Raw genomic sequence first — 10,274 nt, 5'->3', positions numbered from 1 at the left:
AAGTTTGGTTTAATTCATTGCATCTCACTCTGTGCTGTCTTTCGTCAAGCCATGTTATCACATTTTGTTCCTGTAGCCAAAGTGTTCTTTCGCTTTAACAATGTGTCGCTTGTTTAACTACGTCGTGAACATACGCCATGCTGTTTGGCCAATCAGATCACATGGTTCAAGGAAAGTCAAGAGAACTGTACGGAAGAGAAGTTTGGTTGCAATAAATTCAATAATTTATCGTTATCTTTATTCTTTCAGTATTTTTTATCCTCATACGGTCTATGGTTATTCTGCATTGAAGATGAATAGTGTTGGAGAGGGCTGCACTGACCTAAAACGGGAATATGACCAGTGCTTTAACCGTTGGTTTGCTGAGAAATTCTTGAAGGGAGATCGAAGCGGTGATCCCTGTACCGAAATGTTCAAGAAATATCAGCATTGTGTCCAGGTAAATACATTATATCAAACACGGACGTATGTTGTTAGCTAGCTATCTGCCTGCTGTTTGCTCATATACACCACGCATTGATAACTGCTGTACGACGTACTGTTAGCTTGTCAGGCCCCAGAAGTATATTCTTCAAAGGACTGAAACACAGATAAAAGGGGAAACGTAGTTTGTTATAACAATCTTTGACTAAAGGGCATCATTTTATTTATTGGAAATAAATATCCTCATTTCATGAAATAGGCCTATCCTCTCAATCCATTGTCTTTTTAAATGTCAGATGCAAGTGTCTAATGATACAGCTACATATGTTGTGCTTGGATTTGCAGAAGGCCATAAAAGAAAAGGACATTCCCATTGATGGCGTAGAATTCATGGGCCCAAATAAAGAGAAAGCTGACAGATGAGGAGATGGAGGATCTCCCCAACAACATTGCCTTGTGACTCACTGGCATTGCTTACTGGGCATGCAATGGAACATGCACAGGGTTTCCACCAATTTAGCTTGGATTGGGTTTTGTTTGAGGTCGCTGTCCCTCTAGTGTGGAGACTAATGAGCATTCATATGAAGGATCCAAAGTGCTGAATGACAATTGGGATTGGACTTTGTATGTTGGGCATTGATTACAAGAGGAACCTATAAATCCAGACATTTGGGTCAGACCAATAAACATCCATGGTCACAAGATGCATGTAATGTGGTGGTCACATTAGATAATCATTGTAAAGGACTATGATGCTTTGCAAAGGGATTTTTTGTGTGAATTCTTTTCATTTCAGGAATTGTCGATGTCTATTAGAGGGCCCTGGCTTAATGTCCCTCACAAGACAACTGAAGATGGCATCAATGTGGATGCATTAGGCTTGAAGAGAAAGGTCATCAACATCATACAAGGACATTCATTTGGTTTACACTGTGCAAGATTATAATTTTTGTGAGTCTCTCGTCGCCCCGTGTTTTTTTTTTTACTGGCATTTATTTAGTTCAGTGTGGTGTAATGTTGTGATTGACATATACATTGACAAAGCAATAAATATAATAATCATGTTACATTACTACCAATTCATATTTTCAGCTCTGCGGGTGGACACCCCCCAATCTGCAATGTGACAACCCATTGAGTGAGTGCAGGTGTTTGGTTTGTTTCAGTGCTTTAATTGAAAAACTAACTGATCTTGCATACAGCCACCACAGGTTACCAAAACATTGTGAGGGGAAGTAAAGGAATGAACTGATTAAAAAGTTCAACATTTATTTAAAATAAAACAAATTTAAGGATTTCAGGTTTACCAGCAGATTACAATCAAACAATTTCCAAATGTATTCAGACACTTAGGAGGTTCACACTTACAATTCATTTAAAAATAGACAATGCAGGCAGATGTTCACATTTAGTTTTTGTTGAGTGTCACACTATTCTCAGGGCAATGTTCATCACAAATGGATCATGTTCATACATGACCTAGTAAATTGACAAGTTAACAAATGGTCTCACCAGACATCAGAACTGAGCGGACTACAGTGAGCTGACACAGGGAACTGATGCTTACATCAAATCAACAGGAAAATAAATCAACCATATTAAGGCCAACAAGAAGGCAGGGGTGACTGACCATGGAATGCACATAGCAAGCAAAAGGGGGACAATTATTTGTGTGTATCAGGGAGGATATCTGTGATAAACAAAACATAATTAAACTGCCCCTAATCATCAGTGCCCTCTTGTGAATGGCTGGCTGGTCTACCGATAGTGCCGTGGGGGCGGGCTGTGGTTCGTTACTGGATGTCGCCTCGCTGGGGGGCTATGGCGGGACACAGGGCGCCGTGGAGGTGACTGGTAGCGCTGTGGAGGGGACCCTCTGCTTTTGTAAGGAGGTGGTGAGTAGCCACGCCCCCGGGGGGATCTGGAGCGGGACCGCGAGCGACCATAACTGGCACCCCGTTCTCCGTGGACACGAATATTCGCCATCTCTCCCTGAGGGACATACAGAGCAAATGTCTGAGGAGACCATCTTCCGTCATGAGCTTGAATAAGCTTGTAACTCGCAAATGCACTCATTTTTGACATGTTTTGCTGTGGAGAGGTGTACTCACCTGATGGGAACGGAACTCAGTCCTGTCCAGTCTGCGCAGGGCATATTCCATGTCCTCCCGACGGACAAACTCCACCACCCCTTCACCATCCCGCTGCACGTCAGCGAAACACACATCCCCTGCCTCACGCATGTGGTCTTTCAGATCCTGCCAGCTGCCTGTTGGGGGCAAGCCTGGGAGAGGAGACAGCACATTGTCATTTTACCAGAAGCTGCCAACTCTGCATAATGCTTATTGGAGTGGAAGAGTGATTCTTTTCATACCATCAACTATGCCTTTTCATCTACAGTTTACAATAGACCTGTTTCAAGTGGCATATCCCCAATTCACGTGTCTAAATTTCATGCAAAGCTGAGGGATACTATAAGTATGTAAATACTGTCAGTCTCGACTAATATTTTCCTTTGATTTGAAAGAAAAGTGACGTATGATCTGACTGCCAGATTGAAAGCTAAGAAATAGGAACGTCTAGCTATATTAGAGGACATACAACACAGATACAATAGAGAAATATCCCCAAACAATGGGTAAAACAAAAATGAATGATAAAACATACACCTACCAGTCACTATGGCCGGTGTTTGGGTATATGCAGTCAACATGATCAGTTAGAGTTTTTACTGTTTTGTTCCTGTTTGATTTGGGCAGCTGACTTGACCTCCACTTAGTCCGGTTGACCTCCAGTCCGCCAAGAGAGAGAGAGAGAAACAAAAACAACACTGCCTACGACTCAGAACGTCCACCTACCAGTCACTATCACCCGGAACTCAGATCGCCGAGTTGGGGGCCCAAACCTCCCCCTAGGACCCCCTCCTTCTCCTCCTCTTTCTCCGCCTCCCATAGGGCCACTAAATTTGGCGCCAGAGGAGCGAGGGTATTCTACACGCAGCTTGGAGTCTCCGAATCCATATCCATTCCTTCCATAGACAGCATCTTCTGCATCCCTAAGAGAAGAGAGCACAGAACTCCTTACTTACTTGCCTAAGGGATATACACTTGGCAACGCCTTCTCCATCCGTTCACTGAGGTCAGTCCCAGGCGATGTTACTAAATCAGAGGAGAACAGCTAGCCAAACAGCCAGGTATTGTGATTGGACGTGTACACTCATCCCAGGAACTCACCGTGGATCTTCGAAGCGAACAAAAGCAAAAGGGATGGTTCCCCTGTTATTCTTTAGTTCGACATCCCGAATTTTTCCATATTTGAAGAAGAGATCCTCTATGTCCCTCTCCTGGACATCCATTGGAAGATTTCCCACGTAGATCCTTCCATCAGTCATTGTTGGTATTGGATAGGCCCTGCTAAAATAAACCGAAGGCACCTGCAGGCTTCAAACTCACTGATCCATTCCAAGAACAAAGGTGGAGGTGATCCATATCCTAATCCTAGTCCCAATCCAAATCCAAATCCATCCTCTTCTAATGCTTTAATTTACCCCCCAAAAATCTAGAATCCATATCCTAATCCTAGTCCCAATCCACATTTTTGTCCATTCTCTTCTAATGCTTTAATTTGGAAAAATCTAGAATCTTTGTGGAGCAGGAGTAGTAGAAGTAACGTTACATGTTCAGTTCAAGACAATCAGCACAGCAACTTGGACCAGTCTGAAAGCTTTAAAACACAGGATAATGATGAATGCCTTGGACTCATAAATCATACAGCCATCAGAAGTCGTTTGAACACACGCTAATTAGTGGCTAGCTAGCTAGTACTACTCTGGTACTGCTGACCTTCCCTCAAAGTGACGTAATCTATCATTTACAAACCACTTCGATAGTTAGGCTTCGTAGCAAAGAGAGGCGGGCTACAGTTAGCTAAACACACTGCAAAGAGGGCTGGCACTTCAGGTACACAACGCAGTCAGAAACAAGACGCTAAAGTTAGCGTGCTAAACTATCAACATCGCTAACTAGCAATGTGTTTGTATTTGAAATACAGTGAATGGACAAATTCGATTCGCTAATATTAGCTAGTTTGCTAGCTAACTAGATCCGCAAATGTGTTCTAACAACACAACACGGAAGTGATTGATTGACTAGGTGATGTTCGCTACAGTAGTAGCTAGCAAACGTTAATTTAGCTCGTTAGTTAGTACTCTTCTTTGTTGATTCCATCCTTGCCAGCTAGGCTAACGTTAGCTAACTAATGCTATCGTCTACTCTCCTCTTCCCATTTTAAAGTGTAAATAGCAACAGGTACGTCGATCGGTTATTAATGTTTATGAGTAGCGAATTATATGCTATAAAAAATAATTAATTTCAGACATACCTCAGTGTAATTTATGTAAAATACGGGAACGCTATCTAGCAGTCTCTTCCTCAATGCAGAATGTCAGCTCGAGCTGTCGCTCGATCTCTACGTCAGAAATACTAACGCTAAAATCTACTCTCCTCTTCAATTTTAAACTGTAAATAGCAACAGGTACTTTGATCGGTTATGAATGTTTATGAGTAGCGAATTATTTGTTATAAAAAATAATTAATTCCAGACGTACCTCAGTGTAATTTATGTAAAATACGGGAACGCTATCTAGCAGTCTCTTCCTCAATACAGGAAGTCAGTTTGAGCTGTCGCAGGTTCACTACGTCAGAAATACCCGCCCACTTTTGAGACAGGAAATGATTTGCATAGGCTAATCAATATAATCTTTCATTTGGAAGCAAGGCACAATCGGTAATTTCAACAGACTGACCCTGTTACTTTGTTTGGTAAACTGAGGGTTGGATGGGGCTGGCAAATAATCACACTTCAAGCTATGGATGCAAGGACAGTCCATGAAATTGACAATAATGTCAGATAATTTACCCAATGTCATGTTAATTTAATTAACTGGCCTACTTAATACTTTTATGAAGATCGAGATTTGTAGCAATATATACTTAATTACTATTTATAATGCAATATACACTGAGTGTACAAAACATTATCAACACCTGCTCTTTCCATGAGGTAGACTGACCAAGTGAATCCAGGTGAAAGCTACGATCCCTTATTGATGTCCGTGTAGCTGAAGGGGAGGAGACAGGTTAAAAAATGATTTTTAAGCCTTGAGGCATGGATTGTGTGTGTGTGCCATTCAGAGGGTGAATGGGCAAGACAAAATATTTAAGTGCCTTTGAACGGGGTATGGTAGTAGGTGCCAGGCGCACCGGTTTGTGTCAAGAACTGCAACGCTGCTGGGTCTTTCACGCTCAACAGTTTCCCGTGTGTATCAAGAATGGTCCACCACCTGAAGGACATCTGGCCAACTTGACACAACTGGGGGGAGCATTTGAGTCAACATGGCCCGGAATCCCTGTGGAACGCATTCAACACTTTGTAGAGTCTATTCCCCAATGATTGACACAGATTTTCTATGGGATTAAGGTCTGGAGACTGGCTAGGCCACTCCAGGACCTTAATGTGCTCCTTCTTGAGCCACTCCTTTGTTGCCTTGGCCGTGTGTTTTGGGTCATTGTCATGCTGGAATACCCATCCACAACCCATTTTCAATGCCCTGGCTGAGGGAAGGAGGTTCTCACCCAAGATTTGACAGTATATGGCCCCGTCCATCGTCCCTTTGATGCGGTGAAGTTGTCCTGTCCCCTTAGCGGAAAAACACCCCCAAAGCATAATGTTTCCACCTCCATGTTTGACGGTGGGGATGGTGTTCTTGGGGTCATAGGCAGCATTCCTCCTCCTCCAAACACGGCGAGTTGAGTTGATGCCAAAGAGCTCGATTTTGGTCTCATCTGACCACAACACTTTCACCCAGTTCTCCTCTGAATCATTCAGATGTTCATTGGCAAACTTCAGACGGTCCTGTATATGTGCTTTCTTGAGCAGGGGTACCTTGCGGGTGCTGCAGGATTTCAGTCCTTCATGGCGTAGTGTGTTACCAATTGTTTTCTTGGTGACTATGGTCCCAGCTGCCTTGAGATCATTGACAAGATCCTCCCGTGTAGTTCTGGGCTGATTCCTCACCGTTCTCATGATCATTGCAACTCCAAGAGGTGAGATCTTGCATGGAGCCCCAGGCCGAGGGAGATTGACAGTTATTTTGTGTTTCTTCCATTTGCGAATAATCACACCAACTGTTGTCACCTTCTCACCAAGCTGCATGGCAATGGTCTTGTAGCCCATTCCAGCCTTGTGTAGGTCTACAATCTTATCCCTGACATCCTTGGAGAGCTCTTTGGTCTTGGCCATGGTGGAGAGTTTGGAATCTGATTGATGGATTGCTTCTGTGGACAGGTGTCTTTTATACAGGTAACAAGCTGAGATTAGGAGCTCTCCCTTTAAGAGTGTCCTCCTAATCTCAGCTCGTTACCTATATAAAAGACACCTGGGAGACAGAAATATTTCTGATTGAGAAGGGGTCAAATACTTATTTCCCAAATTAAAATGCAAATCAATTTATAACATTTTTGACATGTGTTTTTCTGGATTTTGTTGTTGTTATTCTGTCTCTCACTGTTCAAATAAACCTACCATTAAAATTATAGACTGATCATTTCTATGTCAGTGGGCAAATGTACAAAATCAGCAGGGGATCAAATACTTTTTTCCCTCACTGTATGACTTTAGCAAGTTCCATGTGTTTTATATTATAAGGCACTTTATTTAATATAACTGTCAAAGTGCGACGTGAATGCGGTAGGCGAAGCCAAACGCAGGACACCGAGCTACTGGAAACATACTTTTACTAACAAAGTAACCAGAGTACAAAACAACCTCCAAACAGGGTGGAGAAAACCCGCACAATAGCAACTGCCGAAAATGACGAGAACAATCACACACAACACACAATGAACAACAGAGGGTTATATAGGGAATACAATACAACATAATAGGAAACAGGTGTACACAATTAAGACAAAACAAGTCAAACACAGAAACATAGATCGGTAGCAGCTTGTACTCCGGGGACGACGAACGCCGAACCCTGCCCGAGCAAGGAGGAGGAGCAGCCTCGGCTGATTCCGTGACAGTACCCCCCCCTTGACGCGCGGCTTCAGCCGTGCGCCAACCCCGGCCTCGGGGACGGCCAGGAGGACGCGGAGCAGGGCGAGTCGGATGACTCTGGTGGAAGTCCCTCAACATGGAGGGATCTAGGATGTCCCTCCTGGGGACCTAGCACCGTTCCTCCAGACCGTACCCCTCCCACTCCACGAGATACTGCAGGCCCCCCGTCCGACGCCTCGAATCCAAGATGGAACGGACTGAGTACGCCGGAGCCCCCTCGATGTCCAACGGGGGCGGAGGAGCCTCTCATACCTCACTCTTCTGGAGTGGACCAGCCACCACCGGCCTGAGGAGAGACACATGGAACGAGGGGTTAATGCGGTAATTAATGGGCAGTTGTAACCTATAGCATACCTCGTTCAGTCTCCTCAGGACTTTAAATGGCCCCACAAACCGCCGACCCAGCTTCCGGCAGGGCAGGCGAAGGGGCAGGTTTCGGGTCGAGAGCCAGACCCGATCTCCCGGTGCATACACCGGAGCCTCACTGCGGTGGCGATCGGCGCTCGCCTTTTGCCGCCTGATAGCCCGCTGCCGATGGACATGCGCAGCGTTCCAAGTTTCTTCAGAGCGCCGAAACCACTCGTCCACCGCAGGGGCTTCGGTCTGGCTCTGATGCCAAGGTGCCAGGGCCGGCTGATAACCTAGCACACACTGGAAAGGCGTAAGGTTAGTGGACGAATGGCGGAGTGAGTTTTGGGCTATCTCTGCCCAGGGAATATATCCCGACCACTCCTCTTGCCGGTCCTGGCAATACGACCTCAGAAACCTACCCACATCCTGGTTCACTCTCTCCACCTGCCCATTACTCTCGGGGTGAAAACCTGAGGTAAGGCTAATCGAGACCCCCAGACGTTCCATAAACGCCCTCCAGACTCTAGAGGTGAACTGGGGACCCCGATCAGACACTATATCCTCAGGCACCCCATAGTGCCGGAAGACGTGTGTAAACAGGGCCTCAGCAGTTTGTAGGGCAGTAGGGAGACCTGGCAGGGGAATGAGACGGCAGGCTTTAGAAAACCGATCCACAACGACCAAGATCGTAGTGTTCCCCTGGGAGGGGGGAAGGTCCGTGACAAAATCCACCGATAGGTGAGACCACGGCCGTTGTGGAACGGGTAGGGGTTGTAACTTCCCCCTGGGCAGGTGTCTAGGCGCCTTACACTGAGCGCACACCGAGCAGGAGGAAACATAAACCCTCACGTCCTTCGCTAAAGTAGGCCACCAGTACTTCCCACTAAGACAGTGCACTGTCCGACCAATACCCGGATGACCAGGAGGGTGACGTGTGAGCCCAGTATATCAAACGATCGCGAACCTCGAGCGGCACGTACTTCCGACCCTATGGACACTGTGGAGGAGTAGGATCGGAACGTAATGCCCGCTTGATTTCCGCATCAACCTCCCACACCACCAGACAAGACTCCGGGAGGATGGGAGTGGGCTCAATGGACCTCTCCTCTGTGTCAAATAGTACACCACTTTAATACACATATGAGCAACAGAGAGCTCTGGGTGAGTTGGGTGCCTACTCACCTGGAATGACTCATCAGTGCGTCGCCCACTGCCTCGATTCCTAGGAGACCCTCCCCAGCACCGACCAGCAGTGTGTCCTCTGCGGCCACAGTTGGTGCAGGGGACGGCCTCGCTCCTGGTCTCCCTCCTGGTCTCCCTAGCACCAGCACCCCCGAGCTCCATAGGGGTCAGCTCGGAAGTGCTGGGGGATGGAATGGACGGCCCCGAATCCGGACGTCCGCGGGTAGCCAACAGGGTATCCAGGCGATTGATCAAAGCTGAGGTTGGTGTCCCTTCAGGCCAATTCCCGATGCACGTCCTCCCTCAGGCTACATCTATAGTGGTCGATGAGGGCCCTCTCATTCCATCCCGCGTTGACAACCAGCGTCCGGAAGTCCAGCGCGAACTCCTGCGCGCTCCACCTCCCCTGTCTAAGGTGGAATAGACGCTCACCCGCCGCTTTACCCTCTGGTGGATGATCGAATACTGCCCGGAAGCGGCGGGTGAACTCTGCATAGTTGACCGTAGCGGCGTCTATCCCACCCTACTCGGCGTTGGCCCACTCCAGCGCCTTGCCGGAAAGACAGGAGATGAGGGCGGACACGCTCTCGTATCCCGAGGGCGCCGGGTGAATGGTTGCTAGGTAGAGTTCAACCTGGAGTAGGAAACCCTGGCACCCGGCCGCTGTGCCATCATAAGCCCTCGGGAGCAAGAGCCGAATCCCACTGGACCCCGGAGGTGAAGCGATGGGCATCGCCGATGGTGGTGGTATCGTTGGAGGGGGCATAGGTAGACCCCCTCTTTCCCATCGCTCAATGGTGTTCACCATCCGTTCCATGGCGGTGCCAAGAGCCTGGATCATAGCCGCTTGGTGTTCGACGCGTGCCTCCATAGATCCAGCTGGCACCGCCGCTCCTGCTGACTCCATGAGTGGTGTGTGATTCTGTCAAAGTGCGACGTGAATGCGGTAGGCGAAGTCAAACGCAGGACACCGAGCTACTGGAAACATACTTTTACTAACAAAGTAACCAGAGTACAAAGCAACCTCCAAACAGGGAGGAGAAAACCCGCACAATAGCAACTGCCAAAAATGACGAGAACAATCACACACAACACACAATGAACGACAGAGGGTTATATAGCGAATACAATACAACATAATAGGAAACAGGTGTACACAATCAAGACAAAACAAGTCAAACACAGAAACATAGATCGGTAGC

At 46.9% G+C, this 10,274-nt stretch overlaps 2 protein-coding genes across 6 annotated transcripts; one reads left to right on the top strand and one right to left on the bottom strand.

Moving 5' to 3' along the window:
* Positions 1-2: 2 nt before the first annotated feature.
* LOC121582343 (TP53-regulated inhibitor of apoptosis 1-like) lies at positions 3-1,490 on the top strand. The gene is made up of 2 exons (XM_041898068.2): positions 3-439; positions 769-1,490. The coding sequence occupies exons 1-2, from the start codon at positions 101-103 to the stop codon at positions 844-846; spliced, it is 417 nt and encodes a 138-aa protein (XP_041754002.1). The 5' UTR covers positions 3-100; the 3' UTR covers positions 847-1,490.
* A 185-nt stretch (positions 1,491-1,675) lies between these two features.
* Positions 1,676-5,116, bottom strand: LOC121582342 (serine/arginine-rich splicing factor 9). 5 transcript variants are annotated; one of them, XM_041898065.2, is made up of 6 exons: positions 4,804-5,023; positions 4,099-4,146; positions 3,657-3,836; positions 3,282-3,478; positions 2,535-2,707; positions 1,676-2,415 (listed from the first exon to the last, which is right to left on the bottom strand). In XM_041898065.2, exons 3-6 carry the CDS (start codon positions 3,812-3,814, stop codon positions 2,182-2,184), a joined length of 762 nt encoding a protein of 253 aa, XP_041753999.2. In that variant the 5' UTR covers positions 3,815-3,836; positions 4,099-4,146; positions 4,804-5,023; the 3' UTR covers positions 1,676-2,181. The 5 variants fall into 5 exon arrangements, with proteins under 5 accessions (XP_041753999.2, XP_041754001.2, XP_045081111.1 ...); XM_041898067.2 differs by lacking the exons at positions 4,099-4,146; positions 4,804-5,023 and adding an exon at positions 5,030-5,116; XM_045225176.1 differs by having other exon boundaries at positions 3,657-4,146.
* Positions 5,117-10,274: the final 5,158 nt, after the last annotated feature.

The sequence above is a fragment of the Coregonus clupeaformis genome, chromosome 15 (genome assembly GCF_020615455.1).
Source record: "Coregonus clupeaformis isolate EN_2021a chromosome 15, ASM2061545v1, whole genome shotgun sequence".
Classification (NCBI taxonomy): Eukaryota; Metazoa; Chordata; class Actinopteri; order Salmoniformes; family Salmonidae; genus Coregonus; species Coregonus clupeaformis.
The sequence above is the reverse complement of the archived record's forward strand: the minus strand, read 5'-3'. Positions and strand labels throughout refer to the sequence as shown.

What these genes read in the sequence shown, in the direction of transcription:
- LOC121582343 (XM_041898068.2), top strand. Translation starts at nt 101, where the DNA reads ATGTGTCGCTTGTTTAACTACGTCGTGAACATACGCCATGCTGTTTGG. An exon ending in AATATCAGCATTGTGTCCAG is followed by an intron (nt 440 to 768) that starts GTAAATACATTA and finishes TTGGATTTGCAG; the next exon opens with AAGGCCATAAAAGAAAAGGA.
- LOC121582342 (XM_041898067.2), bottom strand. Translation starts at nt 3,814, where the DNA reads ATGACTGATGGAAGGATCTACGTGGGAAATCTTCCAATGGATGTCCAG. An exon ending in GTTCGCTTCGAAGATCCACG is followed by an intron (nt 3,479 to 3,656) that starts GTGAGTTCCTGG and finishes CTCTTCTCTTAG; the next exon opens with GGATGCAGAAGATGCTGTCT. An exon ending in CTGAGTTCCGTTCCCATCAG is followed by an intron (nt 2,416 to 2,534) that starts GTGAGTACACCT and finishes TATGTCCCTCAG; the next exon opens with GGAGAGATGGCGAATATTCG.